The 24,987-nt window shown below is 34.8% G+C and overlaps 1 protein-coding gene across 2 annotated transcripts in view; it reads right to left on the reverse strand.

Moving 5' to 3' along the window:
- Positions 1 to 24,987, reverse strand: part of TBCA (tubulin folding cofactor A) — a 77,681-nt gene that overhangs the window by 11,209 nt on the left and 41,485 nt on the right. Inside the window, exons 1-2 of one of the 2 annotated variants that reach the window (XM_043592637.1) lie at positions 20,709 to 20,770; positions 4,962 to 5,067 (exon numbers count right to left, since the gene is read on the reverse strand). In XM_043592637.1, the coding sequence (XP_043448572.1) occupies positions 4,962 to 5,067; positions 20,709 to 20,755 (153 nt within the window). In that variant the 5' untranslated portion in view covers positions 20,756 to 20,770. Of the gene's footprint in view, positions 1 to 4,961; positions 5,068 to 20,708; positions 20,771 to 24,987 lie in introns of those variants that run through there. The other variant, XM_043592645.1, reaches the window with a different exon arrangement.

A 24,987-nucleotide genomic window follows, 5' to 3' on the forward strand; every position in this document is an offset into this window, starting at 1 on the left:
GTTGGAAAAATTGTACCCGTTTGGTTTTTTTAATATTACTTCTGGAAAATAGGAGGAGTCATGCCTCAGGTAAAATAACAGGGATGCATGTTTGATTACCACTGCTAATCATTTCTGCTCCAAGATAGGTTTAAAAAAACAAAAGACCAGAATACCTTCACTATTTGAGGGCAAAATCCTCTGCATCCATCCCTAATTTAGATGAGATGAGTAGAGAAGAAGAGGGATATGGTGAGCAGAGGACCAAAATCAATTTGGGCAATATCTGAAGGTTGCGTTACACTGTTCAGCCAGAAAAGATGAATTCTTTGACTGGTATTTTGGCCTCTTAGCATCCGTCTTCTGCCTAGTTACTTATTTTACAAAAACCAAAATTAGGCCTAGTCCAGGAAAGTCCAATTTGGACAACCAATTACAGGTAAGAAGTTTGGTAGGGACTGACATTATAAATGCGTGTTATTAAGATAGTTCCGGTTCAGAAGATCCAGGATAGCCAGAGCAAAATGGATCCAAATGACAAAAGAGCCAAAGTAGTGAGAAGTGGCTAAGGAGAGTATTTAGCTCAGAACTACAGTGAGACGAGTAGAGAACCCACAAAACACAGCACTTGGCTTCCTTGATATTTTCTACGAGGGGCATAGCAGATGTAAAGAAACTACTACCGACATTAAAGTCGTAGGCAAACAGGAATAAAGCAGTGCTTCGGGCAATGCAACTCCCACTGCATATAAAAAAACCATGAATCTCTGACCACCGTATAGCTAAACTAGGGAAAGGAAATTGAGAAAAGCATGTAGCTTGAGTTAAAGACAAGGTTTCATCAAACAAATAAAATTGCAGTTGACAACTGTATACACTGCAGGTTGATAATCGCAGTAAACAGAAAGACTTACTGTTCTGTAATTAGATACGGGATGGTATTTTTGAATGTAAGTGTGAAGTGGACTAGGAACCTAAGAAATGACTGCTGTGAAATAACCATGACTGCTGTGACAAAGTAGAGAATTTTGACATGGCTGAATGTAGATAGGATTTTTAAACAAAAAATTTTCCCCTTTTTATAACTTCCCCTTTTTATGTAGTCAATGATAATGTAGTAAGAGGCTAATACTTTTAAATAACAATTAGAACCCAGGATTCAATGAAGAGTTAATCCTTACCTATAAAGCAGTAACTTTAATGAAAGATGATCAATATATACATAGTAAAACAAATTCTGTGATAATCTGTGACATTTGTAGAATTTTATTTAGAAAGACAACATATTTACTCTTCACTTCAGTAACTTACAACTCCTAGTTATACAGCTATGTTTTAATACGTTACTGGTGATTAAAAGAATAGGGCAAAGAAAAAACTAAGTGAGGTCAATACCTACGCAACTGGAAAAATAAGCCTTATTTCAAGAGAAGAAGGACGTGAATGAAATGAAGGTATATACTACATCACACTATTTCTTATTAGATGTTGGAAAACGATACAGGGCATTAAAGTGAGAGAGGTACAAGAGTGATACAAACATTTACAGAAGTACATACTTCAAAAGCATTTAACCATCATAATTTTAAGAATCAAAAAGTTATATTCCACATATAAACCCTTATGAAGAGCAGTTATATCCTAAAGGTCAGTATATTGGGGGACATATTACATCTATAAATCTGTTTACAAATCCTCCCTTAATTTATGAGTGTCTTATACAAAAATGTCCTCTGCTTTACCACACACAGAGGAAGGCAGGCTCTCCCAGAAGCTCAAAAATTAAAAAGGTTTTCTTCCTGGATGTTTTAAATGACACTGTGTTCCTTTTGCACCACAGATAGCAACTGCCTGCAGAAAAATCCATTTTAAGTGATTTAACACTGCTGAATTAAGTCTGGGTTGAGTGTTCGCTATTATAATTTGTAACATAATTTGTATGATAAAAGCCACTGTGATTGCACTGTGTTCTAATTTTAAAAAGAAGTCTTAAGATACAATCTGCATAAGCTTGTTTATATTCTTTTTTTAAAAATTTATTTATTTTGAGAGAGAGAGAGCAGGGTAGGGGCAGAGAGAGAGAGAGGTGGGGGGAGGGCGGCGAGGAGACAAAGAATGCCAAGCGGGCTCTGCCCTGTTAGCAAAGAGGCCAATACAGGCCTGGAACTTACAAACTGCAAGATCATGACCTGAGCCAAAATCAAGAGTCCGATGCTTAACCAACTGAGCCATCCAGGCGCCCCTATACTCTCCTTTTTCTTAGTGTCATCTGGATTTTATTCTATGTGCACTGCACAATGGATTTTAAGTAAAGGAGAAAAAGATCTGATGTACCATTTTGAAGTTTATTTATTTTGAGAGAAAGAATGCAAGCGGGGGGGGGGGAGGGGCAGAAAAAGAATCCCAAGTAGGCTCTACACTCAGTGCAGAGCCCAACATGGTTCTTGATTTCACAGCCTGAGCTGATACCAAGAGTCGAATGCTTAACCGACTGAGCCACTCAGTCGCCCCTGATGTACTATTTTAAAGAGATCAATCTGGCTGCTGTGGTGGGAGGGAATGGAGGTGTCAAAGAGACAAAGATGTATGCCAACTAGGAGGCTTTTGCAATAGCGTGCACAAAAGATGATAGTGAACACGATTAGGGGTGGTGGCAGAAGGCAAAGAAATGGAATAAGAAACAGGACTTGCTTATATTAGCTGTGATTATTAGAGAGAGAGAGAAGCACCAGGAAGAGACCCACTAAATTTTTGGCTTTAGGTATTGGGATGACTGGAGGTATCATTTACTGAAAGGGGATAACAAGAGAAGGAACGGCTTTTTGTTTGGGGAAGGTGGGTTAGTTTAAGCGAAGACCAAGATTTTACTGATTTATTTTATTTTATTTTATTTTATTTTATTTTATTTTATTTTAGAGAGAGAGCAAGTGAGCAGGGGAGAAGGGTGGGGGGGGAGGGAAAGAGGGAGAGAGGAGAGAGGGAGAGAGGGGGAGAGGGAGGGAGGGAGGGAGAGAGAGAGAGAGAGAGAGAGAGAGAGAGAGACAGAGAGAGACAGAGAGAGAGAGAGACTGAGACTATAGCAGGCTCCACACTCAGTGCAGAGCCCAACATGAGGCTTGCTTCCATGACCCTGGGATCATGGCTTGAGACAAAATCAAGAGCTGCATGCTCAACCAACTGAGCCACCCAGGTGCCCCAGACTTTTATTTTGGACACCCAAGAGAGTATCAAGTAGGTGATTAGTTGAATATATGTATCTCTGGAATGGTCAAGGCTAGAGATATAAATTGGGAGATACTGGCACTAGTCCCTCCCAAGTAAGCAGGAACTCTGGTTTTTTGTTTTGCTGCTCTTTTAAAGGCCATACCTAAAAGAATGCCTGGAACAGTATTTGGCAAGTAGCAGGGGATTCAATAAATATCTGTTGAGTAAATAAATGAGTAGACATAAAAACGATACTTAAAAGTTATAGAATGGTATGAGCTTACCCAGAGATTGTAGACAAAAGTCTTAAAGGTTAAAATACACAAACACGCACACACACAGGCGAGTGCAGGATGGGGGAAGACAGCACAGGGGGAGGAGGAGGGTTTCAGCAAAGGAGACTGAAGAATAAGGATAGTGAAACAGGAGGAAAACAGGAGGCTAACCTATTAAAGATGCTAATATAAAAGAACGCTTCAAGGAGAGTGCTTGCTTACCTGTGTCAAATGCTGTTGAGGTGATGGAAGATGAGGACAAAGACATGAAAACAGTATCACTGATGGTTCTAACAAGGGTTAGGGAATATAATCCATTCTAATAGGAAGGAAGGTAGTACAGGTACAGATGCAGATAGGTTGAAAGATTTTGTCATGGGAAAAAGAGAAAGTCCCCAATAGCTTCTATTTTCTCAAGGAATTACGAAACAAGTGTCAGCTATGCTATGATGCTATGATGGATTTGCAATGATGTGGATGGAGCTTGAGTGTTTCATGGTAAGTGAAATCAGTCAGAGAAAGATAAATACCACATGATTTCACTTATATGTGGAATTTAACAAACAAAACAGATGGACAGATGGGAAGGGGGAAAAAAGAGAGTGGGAAACAAACCACAAGAGACTCTTAAGAATAGAGATCAAACTGAGGTGTGATGGAGGGAGGTGGGTGGCGGGAAGGGCTAAATGGGTGATGGGCATTAAGGAGGGCACTTGTTGGGATGAGCACTGGGTGTTTTATGTAAGTGATGAATCACTAAATTCTACTCCTGAAATCATCATTACAGAGTATGTTAACTAACTTGAATTTAAATAAAAATTTGAAAAAAAATGCTATGATGAGAATAAATAAGCTGTTATGGGACAAGAGAGGAGGAGCACCTATCTCCATCTTTAGGTAGAGTGTACGGGATGTTTAAAGGATAAACACGAATTTATAAGGAGAAGGTAGGTAGGAGAAGTGGGAAGAACATCTCACACATATGCAGTATGTCTGCGGCAAAGGAAAAGAGCATGATCAGGAAATGAAAAGGTCCAGGGAGGGAATGGCAAGAGATAAGGGTGGATAGGCAGGCACTCAAATCAAGAAGAACTTTGTATGCAGTACTAAGGAAACTGAAATTTGTCATGGGGAGAATCAGGAGAAGCCACTAAAAAGGGTAACATATATATTTATTTTGGTGGTCTTCAAATCAAAATATTTACAAAAATATCTGTAAATTTAAATATACAAAGATATTTAATATAATATTGTCATATATATATGTGTGTGTGTGTGTATTAAGGTTTATTTATTTATTTTTTTGAGAGAGAGAGAGAGAGAGAGAGAGAGAGAGAGAGAGAGAGAATATGAATCCCAAGCAGGCTCCGCACTGGAAGTGCACAGCCCAACGAAGGATTCGAAGCCACAAACTATGAGATCATGACCTGAGCCTGAGCTGAAACTAAGAGTCTGATGCTTAACTGACTGAGCCACCCAGGTACCCCAAGGATTCAATTTTACCTGCTTTTTAATGGCATAATTTTCACCATCTTCAGCTTTCATTTTTTCAATCTTTTCTTCTTGTTGTTTTGCTTCCTTTTCATACATCATTTTTTCTTTGACCAGTCTATAAATAAATCAGAAATGTTTCCAAGAATTAACTTTCTCTCTAGAAAACAAATCACAGGAAACAAAGAAACTATGTAAATATAAAACATGCTTAAAATAGCAAAGTATGTGTACTAGATGGGGAGGAGGAGAGGAAGGAAAGAAAAATACTTTAGCTATAGATGTAATACGTCTGATCCTCAGGCCCATGATATTCTATATCTCTCTAAAGCAGGTACAAACTTCAAAACATAAAACTCTTAAATTTTTAATTAAAAACATATTTCACTATAATAATTGTATTTACAATGTAAAAACACACTCAAAATTATTATTACTAGTATTTCTGTCTAGCTTTATTATTAATATATGTTTTCCAAACTTTTATACACATACTTGAAACAACATAATGGAAAAAGCTCAGCTTACTGGGAAAAAATCAGTATATTGCATTCCAAATCCAAAACAAAGAAAGACAACAATAAACTTATTTAACAATCGTTTACTGTGCATTTAATCTTATCCCTGACATTCCTTGTGTGAGGGACTGGGGTAGATAGTTTAGACATGGTTCTCTTATAGACAAATAGTGGAAACACATATTTACTTACTAAAGCAAGAAAAGCTATTGATCTTTATCAATAAATCAGGAGATTTTCAACAATAAATTGGAATAGAGAAATACAAAGTTCCACTGATTACCTCTCAGATAACCAAAATGCAATTAACCATAATAGCTCAATCTCTTGTAATCCTGATTAATAAAAGTTTTAATATAAAACAAAAATGTAGTTCAAGAAAACAGTAATATTCTGATATACACAATACCTAAAGTAGAATAAAAAGCTTTCACAGACCATACATATTAAAAGCAGCTTTCTCCATCTGGTTTGCTTACTTATTTCTACATATATGTTGATGGGATGGAATTTAAAAATCATTATTAGAACATGGCTCTTGTTTAATCACTTGCAATGAAAATTTGTAAATGTATTTCAAAGTATTTAATTTTCATGTTCTAATAGGTCTTAATATAAGTTCAGAAATCTAAAAAAAATATTTTGTCCTTTTAAATCAGATTTTAAATTTGGATTTACATCACCACATAAACTACAAATTAAATATTAAAACACTAAAAATGGTCCAGTTTGGAATTTTGAGGTGTAAGCAAGGTTCATCTTGTCTTTCATGATCTCGTGTTCATGATAGAAAAAGAAAATATAATAAAATGATAACAATATTTACAGTAGAGTATTATATAACCTTCATGCCCTTGTTCTGAAGTACTTCAAAGTGAAAAAACTAAGGTACAAAATAGATACAAAATACAAAATTTTATGTTACAATGAATATTAACAAACAACAGAGGATACTCAAGAAACAAATAATAAAGGACACTTGGGAAAGTACTATTTGTGGTTACCTGAGGAGTAAAGCACTAATGATTTGGGGTAGGCGAAGTCAGATGAGAGTTAAATTTTTTTTTTGGGGGGGGGGGCTTTTACCTTTGAGTTTATTCTTCACTTGACTTTCAAAACATTCCTATAGCTGAATATTAACACAAACGCAATAGTAAGTAGTGAGCTACCATTATTATAGTCCTTCACTCATTCACTACTGCATATAAAACGCCAACAGTCAGTGGTATTCACTGGCCTCATTTAGAGATCTGACACTGAATATCACCCTTAGGCTAATGTTCATCCTCCTCCTATGCTTCTCCATCGAATGGTGCCATCTTTCCTGATTTGGATCAAAGTTCACCAGTTTTTTCAATTTTGAATAATTTTAAAGTTTGCTAGCTATTCCTTTACCAATATTTTCTAAGTTTTCTGGAATAAAGCAAAATTCAATTAGAAAGACACCTAAATACATTTAATAGTTTTAATTCTCTAAACATGGCTCTTTTGCAAGTTTTGCGAAAACTTGTACTAGTTAAAATAACAAGTACAAATATAAAGTCATAATTTGTTATACTTAAAAGGCATAATTAACTGAAAATATTTTCCATTATTGTTACAAACCCATACTCACAGAGGAACAGCAATTTCAAAATCTGGTCACTTTCAGTAGTTAGACAAATAAATAAATGACAGGAAACTACAAAAAGAAGTAACAGCAATAGAAAAGGATGGACATAAGGAGAAACTTTAAGAAATGAAAATCATTAGGATAGTGATATCAACTAATAACTTAAACTATTTAATTATCTAAATATGACAATAACATGATCTTAAATATGTAGTCCAGTGTTTTCCAAACTACTCCATGGTATGTGAATGGTCAAATAAGCTTAAAAAACAGTTTGCCAAATTTTACAGATTTAGGATATGTATTTGTATGTTAAAAGGTCCTAAGAAGTCTTGCAGTAAGGAAATCAGTTTAACTTTGTTCAACTGCAAGCTTACTTGGGGCAAAAAAAAAAAAAAAAGGAAAAAAAAAAAGACTTTTTCCCCACTCAGCATTCTCCAGAACACCTGTTCCTCAACACAAGTTTTGAGAAGTACATTGTAGATATCTGTCAACTACATAAATTTGTATACGACACATTTAAACATACTGTTCATAAAATTCTAAGTAGAATAAAAGTTTTGGGTAAATCAAGAATTAAGAGAACTTGAAATTAAAAAAGTTTTAGCTTAATTTGTCTTGATTTTAGTTTTTCTTACTGTAAATAAGATTTTCATAGTTATAACCAACCTTGTACTAAGGGCCATCTAATAAGTAACAGTCCAATACCAACTAAGGATACAGATAATCAGCCAATACAATTAACAGTGGTAATAAACTATAATAAATTGGTATTTAGAAAAACGTTATGGATATTTTCAAACAAAAAAATCTAGAGAAAATAGCATAACAAATCCCATGTATTCTTCACTGAGCTTTCACAATTAATATTCTGACAGTCTTGTTTCATGTATCTCCTGCCACTTATTTACATATTTACTTATTATTATTTTCAGATATTTTATCTGGTTTGATTTTTGAGGTTACAGCCTGTGACTTCTACCCCAACTCCTCGCCTTACACCCATCATATACAAAAATTAATTCAAAATGGATCAAAGATCTAAAAGGCTAAAATTATGTAACTTTTAGAAAAAAACATCAGGGATAAATCTTTTTTTTTAGGGGTAAACCTTGATAACCTTGTGACTTTCTAGATATAACACCAAAACCACAAGAAACAGAAAAAAAAATTGGCTTTTGTCAAAATCAAAAACTTTTGTGCTCTGAAGAACACTATTAGTTAAGTGAGAAAGACAACAGAATGGGAGAAAGTATGTGGAAATAATATATTGGGTAAATTTGTATCCAGAATATATAAGAACTCTTACAATTCAATAATAAAAAGACAAATAACCCAATGAAAAAAATCAGTAAAGGGAATCTGCATAGTATACAAATGCCCAATAAACACATGAAAAGATGATCAACATCATTAGTCTTCAGGGAAATGTACATCAAAATCACAGTAAGATATCACTTCATATTCATTAAGATGATTATAATTAAAAAGGAAGAAAAAAAAGTCAGATAATAACAAGTGTTGCTGACAAGGCATGTGGAAAAATTGAAACCGTCAAATCCTAACGGTAGGAACGCAAATTGGTGCAGCTGCTTTGGAAGTTTGGCCATTCCTCAAAAAGTTAAACACAGAGTTACCATATGTATCAGTAATTCCATTCCTAAGTGTCTACCCAAGAGAAAAGAAAACATATGTCCACATAAAAACTTGTACATGAATGTTCACTGTAGCATTATGCATAATAGGCAAAATGTGAAAACAACTCAAGAGTCTATCAAATGATGAATGGACAAATAAAATATGATATACCCATACACTGGAATAATATTTAACATTAAAAAGAAATGGAATACTGATTTATGCTGTAACACGGATGAACCTTGAAAACATGCTAAGTCAAAGTAGCCAGACAGAAAAGCCCACATATTTATACGATTCTATTTATAAGATATATCTGGAATAGGCAAGTCTGTGGAGACAGATTAGTAGTTGACTAGGACTAGAAAGGATGAGGGAAGAACTGGGAGTCTAATTTAATTGCTAAAGGGTCAGGGGTTTATTTTTTCAGGTGATGAAATGTTCTAAAAATAACTGTGGGGACAGTTGTACAACTCTATGAATATACTAAAACCAAATAAACAGTATACTTTACATAGATGATTTGTATGGTATGTAAATTATATCTCAACAAAGCTGTTTACAAAAAGAAAAGAAAAAAGAACTTGCTAGGATCACAAAATCCGCTACAAGTATGTATTCACTGGATACATTCAAGCTTAGAATTGTGACAGTTTAACATGTGAACATCCAGTATAGAAATGGGCATTGACTTACAGTTTAAAAGTGCTTTAACAGTTTTCAGTATTGAGATAAAAACATCCTCTGCGATCAAAGATTTCAAAATAAAACCATTAATGGGTATCACTACAGAAACTTCTGTAGGAGCTCCTTTTAAACAGCTAAAGAAACTTGCTGGGACAGAGATGGCAAGTTAGTTGCCAGTCTGCTCAAATGACTCCTAAAGATGCTTTTGATTCACAATGTTAAAAAGAATTAAAAAAACAAAAACAGATTTGTTGCCATATTTAACAACTAGGAGACATAATTTAACTTACATATAAGTCTGGATTTCTCTTGAATGTTTTTCATCAGGGAACATTGGGGCTGCTTTCCTTCTACTGGATGGGAGCTAAGTAGTGGCTACTGGTTTGTTTTTTTTTTTTTACATGAGACATGCTTTTCACTTTGCCCCAGTTCACACAACTTCCTGTTTCCCAAACATTCAGGTCTAACACCTGGTCCCTATAAGCAAATTAGTTTGTCATCTTTGCTGGAGTAACTTATATATCATCAATGCATCAATGTGATATCAATAGCAATAGTGCTATTACTATTTTTATTATTTTTATAGCATCATGATTATTATTCAGAATATCAAGGATACTGATAGTATCCTAACCTAGGTTACTAAACTCTCCTAAATGAAAGTAGCTGACATGGAATGAACTAACAGAAAGAGGCATATTCAATTAACATTCTATAATTCAAAGTCTCAGAACAAGGGTTGGCAAACTATGGCCAGTGAGCCAAATTTGCCCTGCCACTTGTTTTAGTATGGTCTGAGGGCTATGAATGATTTTTAAAGGTTTAAAAAATATTTGTAATATTAAATTTAGTATTTTTAAATGGTTAGAAAATTATTTTGCAACATGTAAAAATGTAAAAATCATATGGAATTCAAATTTCAGTGTCCATCCACACTCATTCATCTATGTATCTCCTGTGACTGACTACTTTCATGCAATGACAGCGGAGATGAGTAGTTGTGATAGAACTGTATGGCCCACATAGCCTAAAATATATACTATCTGTTCCTTTACAAAAATGGGTTGCTGACTTAGAAGACTGCTACTTAATTCCATCCAACCTTTAACTATCTTAGCGTTTACCACACAACAAACCAGTTTGTTAGCTAGGTCTTATGTTCCTGGAAGATGGGATTAAGAGAAATTCTTGACCTGTATACATAGTAAGCACTCAATGTTTGTTAAATGAATAAAAAGCTGAATATACAAATCTCACTATTGCCTTTTAACATTTTCAACTTAAAGAGATATACAAAACAACCCTAAAGCTAACAAAAGTGATTCACAAAACTTGAGAAATAAGAAAAACATGATTTTTGAGAAAGTATGCAATAAAAGAGATGGATTCCATGCCTAGGCCCACAGATGATTTTGGTTGGTAATCCAAGTCATCCTATTCCATTGTGCTTGTTACAGAAAATAGCACAACAACCCCAGCAAAATGGAAGAGACTCTTAATTCCATACTACATTTGACAAGTAAAGGTGCTGAATATTTGCATGGCTATTGGCATATCAAAACAAAAAAAAAAAAGTAAAGTTTTTGTTTAAAAAGCCCTATTTTGTACCACCTTATACCTGTCAGAATGGCTAACATTAACAACTTAGGCAACAACAGATGTTGGTGAGGATGCAGAGAAAAAGGATCTCTTTTGCATTGCTGGTGGGAATGCAAGCTGGTGCAGCCACTCTGGAAAACAGTATGGAGGTTCCTCAAAAAACTAAAAATAGAACTACCCTACGACCCAGCAATTGCACTAGTAGGCATTTATCCACGGGATACAGGTGTGCTGTTTTGAAGGAACACATGCACCCCCATGTTTATAGCAGCACTATCAACAATAGCCAAAGTATGGAAAGAGCCCAAATGTCCACTGATGGATGAATGCATAAAGAAAATGTGGTATATATATATACATACATACGTACATACAATGGAGTATTACTCGGCAGTCAAAAATAATGAAATCTTGCCATTTGCAACTACGTAGATGGAACTGGAGGGTATTATGCTAAATGAAATTAGTCAGAGAAAGACAAAAATCATATGACTTCACTCATGTGAGGACTTTAAGAGACAAAACAGATGAACATAAGGGAAGGAAAACAAAAATAATATAAAAACAGGGAGGGGGACAAAACAGAAGAGACTCATAACTATGGAGAACAAACTGAGGGTTACAGGAGGGGTTGTGGAAGGGGGGCTGGACTAAATGGGTAAGGGGCACTAAGGAATCTAGTCCTGAAATCATTGTTGCAGTATATGCTAACTAACTTGGATGTAAATTTTTAAAAATTAAAAAAAAAATTTAAAAAAAAAAGCCCTATTTCATGAAAAGGCTCAGGAAGCAAGTTATTGAACAGCAAACGTATTGCCCTGGAAAAAGAAAAAAAAAAAATCACAGAAACCTAGTAATGCTCACATATAAAATTACAGTGAATAAAGTGTCAGGGGGCAAGATGCAGCAGGAGAAATTGAAAAGGTTCCACTCCCAGACAGTATAAATCAATGTATTAATGAAAAGTCACATGACATGATACAGCATATATAAGTTTAATTAACTTCACTAGATAGTATCAAATTGCTTTCCAAAGTAGTTGTATCAATTGATACTCACACTGCACTGTATGAAATATCCTAGTGCTCCTTGGCATCCTGATCAACAACTGGAATTGTCAGAATTATTAAGTTTCTGACAATAAGAAGAATGTGAAATGGTATTATATCATAGTTTGAAATATTAACTTTCCTGATAGTTTATAAGGCTATCTATGTTTATTAAAATAATAGACACTGGATAAGTATTTGCTAAATCACTGAGTGAGTATCTTCTGACTCTATTCCCTTCCTTTGGGGGAAGGCTAAGATTTAGTAAGAAAGCTTAACTCAAGTATATATTCACAGTTTTTAAATGTGTTACTAAAATATTTTTCTGTAAATAATTATACGGTCTTATACAGAAATACATGAAAAATTATAAAAAATTAAAATTAAAAAAACATTCATAGTCTCATTGCTTAAATAACTATTGATCCAAAATGCACACAATTCCAAAATCCAAAAACGTTTTTAAAAAAGGAAATTTAAGGGGCGCCCGGGTGGCGCAGTCGGTTGAGCGTCCGACTTCAGCCAGGTCACGATCTCGCGGTCCGTGAGTTCGAGCCCCGCGTCGGGCTCTGGGCTGATGGCTCGGAGCCTGGAGCCTGTTTCCAATTCTGTGTCTCCCTCTCTCTCTGCCCCTCCCCCGTTCATGCTCTGTCTCTCTCTGTCCCAAAAATAAATAAATGTTGAAAAAAAAAGGAAATTTAAAAATTAAGCTTGGCACAAATTGATTTGGCAGCAAAATATAACCTCAACTGACATGAAATTATAACCTTTATTTATCCTACTTAATGTGAATAGTCCCATGTTTCACTGCAGAAATATTAACATGTTTGATTATAGAGTACTTCTTCAGATGTTATGAAAACCTGTTACTGTTCAAAAATCTAAAAAAATTTGGAATGCAGAAATACATATGGGCCCAAGTGTTTCATATAAGGGATTATGGAACTGTATTAACATTAAAAATATATATTTATTTTGAGAGAGAGTGCATACAAACAGGGGAAGGGCAGAGAGAAAGAGATAGACAAGCAGGCTCATTGCTGTCCGCACAGAGCCCAATGTGGGGCTCAAACCCAGGAACCATGGAATCATGACCTGAGCAGAAACCAAGAGCTGGACACTTAACAAACAAACTAAGCCACCTAGGTGCCCCTATGTTAACATTTTTAATACTTCCCATAGTCCTTTTCTTTCAAACACATATGTGTAAAAATTCATATGTGCGTTTATATAAATAATTGGAAAAATGTATCACTGTCTTTCTTTTTTTACTGAAGTACAGTTGACACATTGTTACATTATTTTCAGGTATACAACATTAATGATTCAACAAGTATCATTTTCAATATTACTAAAAATTTTTTTAAAAATGTAGCTGTTAGTGGCTACATATCATTTCATAGTACCAGTAGGAGAGCTTAATAAAGTATTATTTTATTGGATACTTAGGCCATTCCCATATTATAAATAATACTGTAATGAGCATCCCTACTCATAATTCTATAGAATGTATTATATTTTACTGCATAGTATTTAAAATATATAGTGCCTGATAAGAAATTAGACCAAGTCCTTTTCCAATAAATGATAAGTGATCATTTACTAATGAATACTTCCTTTTCTTACTGATGTGATAAGCCACCTTTACCATTCATTATTAGTAATAATAAACAAAATACAAATATTATATCAATCTATCCTATTTTAGCCTTGCTGTTATTTCCTTTTAGTCAGAGAAAATAGTATGCCAGATTTCACTGTTTAACTATCAATAAACATATCAAACTTTAAAGAGATAAAAAGTTAACGAGAAAAATATGGAAAATGGCACATTCAGGGAAAAGAAGATAAGTCTGATAATCAATAGGAATTGTAGATAGTACAGAAAAAAAGCAGGATAAGATTAAAAAAATTTTTTTTCACATTTATTTTTGAGAGACAGAGCGAGAGACAGCATGAGTTGGAGAGGGACACAGAGAGAGAGGAGGGACACCGAATCTGAAGCAGGCTCCAGGCTCTGAGCTGTCAGCAGAGAGCCTGACGTGGGGCTCGAATTCACGGACCATGAGATCATGACCTGAGCTGAAGTTGGTCGCTTAACTGACTGAGCCACCCAGGAGCCCCCTGAAATTATTTTTTAAATAAAATTTTCCAGAGCTGGAAAAAAACAATAACCTTAAAGACAAGTGCCAACTAGAATCAATGAAAAAAACCACATCTTATATACACTGCTGAAAATTTCCAGAGATCCAAGAAAAAGAAAACTTTTAAAGAGAAAAAAAAAAAGACTGACATATTTCACATTAATAATACCAGGTACCAGAAGACAATGGACCAATCTCTTCAAGTTCTCAGAGACAATGATTTGTAAATTGGATTTATAACTGTAATAATAAGGGAAAAATTCACTGACTCATTTAGCAATTATTTACTGAGGGTTTCCTATGTGCCAGGCATGATTTTAGGTACCAAGGATGTAGCTAGTGAACGAAACTACAAAAATCTCTGCCCTATGGCACTTTTTAGTGGGAAAGAGAAGAAATAAATAAGTAAATTGTATAGTGTGTTAGAATGTGATAAGTGCTTTAAGAGAAAAAGCAGTAAAGAAGGATTGGTAATACGTGGGATTTGCAATTTAAAATAGGATGGTCAGAGAAGGCCTCTTCGAGAAAAGGATATGTGAATTAAGATCTGAAAAAGGCAAGAAGTCATTTGGATAGGTGATGAAATAAGTTATAGGCCAGGGGAGTATTTTTTACTTCTATAAAAATTCAGGAAGTATTTATAATGCCCGCTTCCTGAGAAATTTACTAAAGAATATACTCCAGCAAACTGAAGATGAAAATCAAGAAAAAAATCATGGTAAATATAAATGCAACAGTCTAGTAAAGAAAAAAAATATCCCAGGATTGAAATTGTGCTATAGGCCTGGAAAAGAGTCTAAATAAGAATCTTACTGTGGAATCTTACAACAGCATCTTGAAGAATTAGAGGAATGGAATAGATTATTTTTTAATTTTACTTTTTTAAAAGTTTATTTATTTTTGGGAGAGAGACAGAGAGAGTTAGCATGGGAGGGGCAGAGAGAGAGAGGGAAAAAGAGAATCCCAAGCAGGCTACACATTGTCAGCATGGAGCCTGACGCAGGACTCAAACCCATGAATTGTGAGATCATGATTTGAACTGAAAATAAGAGTTGGATTCTAAACAGACTGTGTCACCCAGGTGCCCCTGGAATAGATTCTAAGGAACAGATACAAGGAGTTAGAAGATAGAAGAGAAGTCATATTTTTTGCCTCTTCTCAATTAAAAAAAAAAAAAAAAGACAATTGGAAACTCCAGGAAAATTCCTCCCCCACCACGATGTTATGGTTGTAATATGAAGCAATTACTGGAAAAGAAAATTAATTTAACTTAGGATTTGTAAGAATAATCTCCTTTGGGCAGCACAGGATCCACTGAAAAATAAATGCAATACTATGATATTTATTATATTTAAAATGATATATAATTTATTCATTTTCAACTTTTAAAATAAACTTATCAGCAAAAATATATCTTTCCCCACTTATCTATTCAATCATGTTTTTAATGTTTGTTTAAAAGCTAAGGAGTAGGTGATGGGCATTGGAGAGGGCATCTTTTGGAATGAGCACTGGGTGTTGTAGGGAAACTAATTTGACAATAAATTTCATATAATAAAAATAAATAAATAAATAAATAAATAAATAAATAAATAAAAGCTAAGGAATGTCTACCTATTTTTTTTTTTCATAAAAACCATGATGTAAGTGATGGCTACGATGACCCTTGACTAGCCAATGAAACTTTACCATTTCATAAAAGTTAAAGAAAACTTTCATAAAAGTGATTACACCTGTGTAATCAATTTCCTGTATTAAATGCCTGTTTGAGATCCCTAGCATGATTTCCTTTTTCCCGAGTGATATAGTTCTCCTCTACTGACATAACTAGTAACAAGCTCTCCTGTTTCTGAAGAAACAAATGCTTTTGAGATGTTTATTGTATGAGACATAAGGAAAAAAAGAAACTTGTATCAAGGGCCTAATATAAACAGAGCTTTAGGTACTTTATTGCATTAAACAGTTACAGTTCTATTTAAGTATCATCCCCATTTTACAGTCTCTTGTTCATTATCTCTCCTTACGATGTTTTTAAAGTCTTTAGATTTCATGAGAACTGAACCAGGATCAATATTTCAGAAACGAATAAAATACAAGCTACATTATTTTGTGTATCTTTGAGAAAAATGATAATATTAATGAAAATTAAGTTGAAGAAACACAGCAATGTTTATAAAAGAAGTTAGGTTGGATGAAGGACTTTTGATGTTTTAGCATTTCCAATGGCCACCATCAAATCTGCTTCTCCCAAAACTAGCCCCATGGAAAAGTTTAACAGTTACAACTCAAGAAGAGATAGTTACAACAATGGAATACCACAAAATATAAAACATTTAGGCAAAAGCTTTAATCATTCAAGATAAGCTAAAATTAAAATAGGATAATAAAAGCTGTTAACACACAGTGATCATTTACTATGGACCAGATACTATGTCAAAGCGTGCTGCATGCATTATGTCATTTAATCCTCAAAACAAACTTATAAAATAGGTACCATTATTATTTACATCTTAGTAACAACTAAACTGCAATTCACAGAGCTTGTCCAAGTTCTCATAGCTGTTAAGTGTCCCAGAACTGTTTTATTTCAAAGTCAGTCTTCGCTACTACTTATACATTTTTATTTATTTGTTTTTAAATTTATTTAAATTCAAGTTAGTTAACATATAGTGTAGTATTGGTTTCAGGAGTAGAACCCAGTGATTGATAACTTACATGGAACACCCAGTGCTCATCCCAACAAATGGCCTCCTTAATGTCCTTCACCCATTTAGCCTATCCCCCTCACCCACGTCCAGCAACCCTCAGAATGTTCTCTGTATTTAAGAGTCTCTTACTCTGTCTTTCTTATTTTTCTTTTCCTTTCCCTATGTTCATCATCCTTTCCCTATGTTCCCTATGTTATGTTCTTAAATTCCACGAGTGAAGTCATCTGATATTTGTCTTTTTCTGACTTATTTCACAAATCATAATACACTCTAGTTCCATCCACGTTGTTGCAAATGGCAGGATTTCATTCTTTTTGATCATCGTGTAGTTTTCCACTGTGTGTGTGTGTGTGTGTGTGTGTGCGTGCACGCGCGCACACACACACACACACACACCACATCTTCTTTATCCATTTGTTAGTGGATGGATATTTGGGCTCTTTCCATAACTTGGCTATTGTTGATAACACTACTACAAACACTGGGGTGCACGTGCCCCTCCAAATCAGCATTTTTGTACTCTTTGGGTAAATACCTAGTAGTGCAATTGCTGGGTCATAGGGTAGTTCTATTTTTAATTTTTTAAGGAACCTCCGTACTGTTTTCCTGAGTGGCTGCACCAGTCTGCATTCCCACCAGCAGTGCAAACGGGTCCCCCTTTCTCTGCATCCTCACCAGCATCTCGTTTCCTGAGTTGTTAAAGTTAGCCATTCTGACAGGTGTGAGGTGGCATCTCATTATGGTTTTTTTTTTTTTAATTAAAAAAAAATTTTTTTTTCAACGTTTATTTATTTTTGGGACAGAGAGAGAAAGAGCATGAATGGGGGAGGGGCAGAGAGAGAGGGAGACACAGAATCGGAAACAGGCTCCAGGCTCTGAGCCATCAGCCCAGAGCCCGACGCGGGGCTCGAACTCACGGACCGCGAGATCGTGACCTGGCTGAAGTCGGACGCTCAACCGACTGCGCCACCCAGGCGCCCCGTCATCTCATTATGGTTTTGATTTGTGTTTCTCTGATGATGAGTGATATTGAGCATCTTTTCATGTGTCTGTTGGTCATCTGGATATCTTCTTTGGAAAAGTGTCTATTATTGTCTTCTGCCCATTTCTTCACTGGATTATTTGTTTTTTGCGTGTTGAGTTTGACAAGTTCTTTACAGATTTTGGATACTGACCCTTTATCTGATATGTCATTTGCAAATATCTTCTCGCATTCCATCGGTGCCTTTTAGTTTTGTTGATTGTTTCCTGTGCTGTACAAAAGCTTTTCATCTGGATGAGGTACCAACAGTTCACTTTGGCTTTTATTTCCCTTGCTTTGGGAGACGTGTCTAGTAAGAAGTTGCTGCGGCCAAGGTCAAAGAGGTTGTTGCCTGTTTTCTCCTCTCCGATTATGATGGTTTCTTGTCTTACATTTAGGTGTTTCATCTATTTTGAATTTATTTTTGTGTATGGTATAAGAATGTAGTCCTGTTTCATACTTCTACATGTCGCTGCCCAATTTTCCCAGCATCATTTGCTAAAGAGGCAGTCTTTTTTCCATTGGACACCCTTTCCTGCTTTGTCAAAGATTAGTTGACCATACATTTGTGGGTCCCCCTCTGGGTTCTCTATTCTGTTCCACTGATCTATTTATAACTTATAGTTATCTATTTATAACTTTTTAAAATGTGTTTAAACATTTGAACACATTTAAAAAAAAGTTAAAATGGGCTCAACTGTAAAAGGCATTATTGGTTGCCTATCCAACAGCCACTTCTTACTTGCCAACAGAATCTAATTTTGTTTATGATCATCCAAGCAGCAGGGCATAACCTCTAAAAAGAATCCAATCATACCCTCTGCCAAGTGATAGCTTAGGCATGTGTAAGTGATCCATTTGCGGCCATAGCTACATAAAGGCCATCTGTTGGGGGCTTCTGAGAAGGTTGCCATTCTTCATAAATGCATTATAAGCAGATATAATTCCATTTTCTCCCCTAGACATCATCACCTGTGACACCTGCCACTTGTGGCAGGTACTATGGGATCATGAGGAGATCCAGCCTAAAAGGACAGGTCACTCTGGGATGTTAGAGAACTTGAGTTTTTGATGATGGTATTAAACCACTGAATTAACCAACTCTGAAACACTCTACCTCCAATTTCTTTATCGTATGAGATGATGAATACCCTTACTGTTTAAGCCACATATAGCTTGATTTTCTATTACTCTGAAGCTAAAAGCATCTCAAGTTAAAGAGTCATTAATAGCAGAAGATTGTTCTACAGGTATGAAATAATGTTTTCTTACTTTGGATTAATTCATTCTGAACTGATAAATCACTCAGAAATTGAGATACCTCATTTCTTCTTCCCAAGTACAAATAAACATGAAAACGGTAGAGGAAATTACTTATATGATACCCAATTTTATGTTTTCTATTGTTTTAACAAATACTCCACATAAATTTTGTGCGGAAGTCTCTATTTCACACTTTAAACATCTATAAAAATTTAAACATTTGTGCTTATTTTTAATAATCATGGTGGTTACTGGAGGCTAATATCCATAATAAGTAATATCATATTTTCAATTTACAAAGTACTTCTATAATTTACAGGATACTGGATATTATACAGTAAAATATCAATGCCTCTAAACCGTAACTTACAGAAGAGTGGGTATTAGATAGTTCAACAGTAAAAGTCTATAAACTATTATGGGGGTAAGATGTTTAATGGTGCTACAAAAGAAACAATATGGCACCAGGGAAACTGTATGTACTTACAACTTAGAGCTCAATAACTTGTCAAATGGATTTAAAATCTGTATCTTTCCCAGTGACGAGGGAAAAAATATTCAAGATTAGAAAAAGAAGTTATATACATGACTTAACAAGTAAAGCAAGTTTTTCTGCCAAACACAACAGGAGAAAGCAGTGTACAGAAATCAAAGTAAAAGAGTGAATTGTAGGCTTTTGTAAACTAAAGGTATAGTAATGAGACACCAGGCACACAGAAGAAATACAGAAGGATATGGGAACAAAAATACCAAGAGAGACGCAGGGAAAAAAAATCTACTCATTTGGGAAAATCCAAGTGGACTGCAAATGAGAGGCTTAGCCCCTTAATTAAGAATTCTCACTAGTTCCTTAGTAAGAAAGAACTGAAGGCTAACATCAGAATCTGATGATTTAATACTTATGGCCTATACAGTAAAATGTGTGTAGTAAAAATTTAGTTGAGTTTTAGTGATTCCTCACTTTTGAGGTCATTATAAAGTCCCAAGTGAGATTTCCCCAAATTTCAACCAATTACTATAGTCAAAACTTGGAGGATCAGGAAAACGAAGGAAGAACATGCTACAGTCTTGTCTTAAATAAAACAAAAATGTGCTACACACCAACATGCATCAAATGAGCTGGAGGTGGAGCTGGAACTTGTTCTTAGAATACCTTCTTTGCTCTTTATCCTCTTCCCCCAGCTCACTCATTCTTAAAAATTAAACTCAAAAATGTCCTTGTCTTCCCGAAGGACTACTCGAACTTCTTCCCTACCACTCCCAAGCTGCTACTGTAAATCCTTCCTATGGATCTTCATGGCATATAGGATTTACCAAAGTAGGTTAAATTTTGTCTGCTTCTACACTTGATAGTGGATGCCCATACAAATGAAAATGTGCCCCCTTCTCAGTGCCCATGAGAGTGTGTGCCTCACAGGTATGTTTACTGAACACACTCACAATTACCCTGAGAGGTAAACAGGGCAGTCATCTCCATTTTCAAATGGGAAACTGTGATACAAAGAGGTGAAATGACTCACCTAATGACAGCTGTCCAGGTGATGGTGAAATTAGGATTTGAAAACATGACTTGTAACTTCCAGTGTCAATACTAACATATCATACCATCTTATGTCTGAAGTAAATAAAGCAATTTTCAGTATTCAAATTTCTTTTATCCGTTCCCAAAGTAAAATCATTCCATGGTTCAAATATGAATAGCACAAAAGAGTACAAAGTGAAGCAACCCACCACCCACACCCTAATCCCAGCAGCTCAGTTCTCATCACTGGAAGCAACAAGTTACCAATTCTTGTGTATCTAAGTGAAAGAAATTAAATGTTTAATTTATGGTATTTGTTACCTTACCATCTCCCAGTACCCTTCAGTTAATCTCCTAAACTGGAGATGGTTCAAGATATATTCACTGCTCAAATAGAACATATACTTTAATAATTTAACTTTAATATATATGATGGGACATTTTCTAAACAGCTAAAATGATGCATGACAAATATAAAATGAATACCACTATTTTCTTTGCAATATTATGAATCTCAGGGGCTAACAAGCTAATAAATCTTAGAAATTAATAATACAAAAAACACAAATGTAAACTAATTATTTCACTAATTCTCTAAACTGTCCCTTAAAGTTTTTGAGTTATCAGTGAGATTGAAAAGTATGTACTAATGAAGGGGCTAAAGATACTCTGAATAGCTTCAAGTTTGTATGAAAAAGCAATAGCACCTCCCACAGCTGCTTCATCTCCGTACAAAAGCCTCTGACAGTTTTAATTATTACCTGAAAATCACAAATCTCTCTATACACTTGACTTTTTATCTTCTGTCCAGACCCATATCTCTGTCTTAATAACATCTCTATTTGGACATCCCACCAGCAACTAATTGTAAACAAGGCTGAAAACTAAGCTTATCATTATCCCACTCAAAAATGATGCCCTCTTCCCCAACTTGAGCTATCAACATCAGAATCAAGCCCTGGCTTCCAAGTTCACTATGAGTCAAGGGTGTGATACAGCTACAAAAGAAACAAAACAAAACCCAGCCATTTCAACCTTAGATGCATTAAAAGGAGAAAACAAAACATGGTAGGTAAACATTACTGCACTGGAAGAATGGCATTGGTACTATGATTATTCATAATTTACTTTATTTTTTAAGTTTATTTATTTTTCAGAGAGAGTGGAAGTGGGGGGGGCGAGCAGACGAAGGGGGACAGAGGATCCAAAGCAGGCTCTGCACTGACAGCAGCAAGCCCAATGTGGGGCTCAAACTCACAAACCATGAAATCCTGTCTTCACCCAAAGTCAGACACTCAACCGACTGAGCCGCCCAGGCACCCCATTCATAATTTACTTCTACTTATATATAACTTAGATATAAAAGGGATTTGAGGCATCATCTGAAGAAAGACCCTGACAAACTACAATATTAACAGAGGAATATCCAACTTCGTCATTCTGTTCTGTGAGATAGTTCAGCTTGCCTAAAACATTCAGATAGTTCATGAACTATGTATTTACTCCAAATTAATATAGGTTATCAAGACCAAAATGAGCAAAGAAAATATCATTTAATGAAAATGACTTTAGCTGATCCATGACTGTCACTTCTCATAAATAAGTTGACATCACTTAGAATATCTGAATTTCACCAAATTATAAAATAAGCCCAATTTAATGATATTTTACTATAATAATTATTCTTGGTGATCCATTAACTCAAGTTATTTATGGAATTACTGATGTGAACATTTTGGAGCTAAATCTGAGATATTTCAGTTGTAGAGCTCTAGGATGCAGAGGAAAAACTCATGGCTTTGGGATTATGACCATTATACAAAGGTACTTTGATATGTAATGTAGTTTTACAGTTTTTTGTACCAAGATCTGTTCATTAGGTCAAAATGGTTCAAGAAGAAACAAAGATTTCTCCTGTGTTTAAATTACTGGTACTGAGGTCTTGTTTAAGTCCTTTACAACAGAAAGATGATAAAATAATTAACTAATAAGAATTTCCATTCAGAAAAAATGTAAGAGTTGAAAATAATTTTCACACTATATTCCATCTAAAGGTATACAAGTACAGTAATTTGGTACATGCTAAACAACCTACTTCAAATGTATATTTATTTTGTACTTTACCATGTTTAAATCATTTTTTTTCATACAAGTCAAATTTTTAAGTCTTTAACTACTCAAATAATATTTGGTAATGATACCTGATATAGACCCATATGTGATACAATTTTAACAGCTAGCAAATCTGGTTTTAGAATTCAATATAGTAAAATTTTCTGAATTATTCTAGGATTAGATTAGTGATTCCCAATGACTCTGAAAATCTTTTTTGTCTATGTCACATTAACTATAGTCTGTAGTTTTCAAGAAGTTTGTGTTATCTCTAATATTACACTCTTTTTTTTCAATGGTTTACTCAGAGTAAAACAGTCATTTTACAGCCTGACTTCCCAAATTTGTCAGTAAACACTGTTTAAAAATGTTGCATTTTTACAACTGGAGGCACACCACCCGTAGCTCTTGCCCCGTGAACAATGTGTTAGCATGTAAAAACATAAAAAACCTCTAACTTAATCTCACCAAAAGAGAAGAATACACAATGAATTTTATGGCATTTCAAGAGTATCACAACTTTTTGCAAGTTGTTCTACATAGTCTTCCTAGACTATTTCAGATGAGTTATTTGATAGAATCTTTCATGATTCTTATTCTGTGGATAGACTATCATGATTACATATGGACATACCTGTAATAAACACCCTTCTCTGGTCAACCTAAAAAACCCAGGTAATAACAGCAGCATTTGGGGTTAAAGAAAGACATGGGATGGGGCACATGGCTAGCTCAGGTGTTGGAGCATGCAACTCGTGATCTAGGGCTTGTAAATTCGAGCCCCACATTGGGTGTAGAGATTACTTAAAATCAAGAAAGAAAGAAAGAAAAGAAAGAAAAGAAAGAAAAGAAAGAAAAGAAAGAAAGAAAGAAAGAAAAGAAAGAAAGAAAGAAAGAAAGAAAGAAAGAAAGAAAGAAAGAAAGAAAGAAAGAAAGAGGAAGGAAGGAAGGAAGGAAGGAAGGAAGGAAGGAAGGAAGGAAGGAAGGAAGGAAGAAAGGAAGACAGACACAGGAGCTAGCTCAAACTTGTTTATATTTAGGGGGCAAATCTATCTGTTAAATTTTTTTTTAATGTTTTTATTTACTTTTGAGACAGAGAAAGACAGAGCATGAGCAGGGGAGGGGCAGAGAGAGAGGGAGACACAGAATCTGAAGCAGGCTCCAGGCTCTGGGCTGTCAGCAGAGCCCAATGCGGGGCTCTAACTCACAGGTTGTGAGATCATGACATGAGCTGAAGTCGGAACCCTAACCAACTGAGCCACCCAGGCGCCCCATGGGGGGCAAATCTATCTTTTAAATCACCATGTAAATACAACAAAATAGCCAATTTTCAAATGTGGTAACAACTGCTATCTCTCACAGAAGAAAAAGGAATGCTCTTCAAAGAGATGTTAATAGATGTCAAAAGAAAAAGATGTTTATGAATAAAACTTAGGAAATATTGCATTTTTCTGTTCCCCTCTTAAAGGTTCACACCGTGAAAGTTTTTGAATAATCCTACAACAAAACATGTTAAACTTTAACTCAGCCCCTCTCAAATACATTTGAGCACAGAATACTTTTCAACTTACATGTTAAGATCTTGTTAACCATTTTCTATCAAACACCCTACTTGGAATCCAAAATGAGAGGCAGTTAATAGTCAAAATTCTGACTATACTATTTGATAAATTTCTATTTCTAAATTTCTGAAATATATTTTTACCCTGTATTAAGTGCCAAAATATTCTATTCAAAATTCCCAAATGTAGAAGTTAATGTCATATTAATTAACAGTTTAAAACAATTTTTAAAATAAATCTTAATATGGCAGCAACAATAGCTTAATTAATACTAGTACATATCTCTCTATATGTTAGGATTATTAACATTAGTAAATGACAATGAACTTTATACCTATCCTATTATTTAAATTTTTAATTTGCTTATAAATGAATTCACATTTTATTAGAAAGTAACTAGCCATACCATTTTGTTGTATTATCAAACAATATATTTAGTTTGAAAAATCATATAGTAACATTATAAGTGACAAAATGCTTTTAAAAAATCAAGTCCAACTTTTCTTAACATAAGTTTATTTTTCTACCTTACATATGGTATCTGAACGATAATAAATGCTCAGTGGTCTTTAGGCCAAATTCCATAAAGAAAGCAATTTTTTT

The sequence above is a fragment of the Prionailurus bengalensis genome, chromosome A1 (genome assembly GCF_016509475.1).
Source record: "Prionailurus bengalensis isolate Pbe53 chromosome A1, Fcat_Pben_1.1_paternal_pri, whole genome shotgun sequence".
Classification (NCBI taxonomy): domain Eukaryota; kingdom Metazoa; phylum Chordata; class Mammalia; order Carnivora; family Felidae; genus Prionailurus; species Prionailurus bengalensis.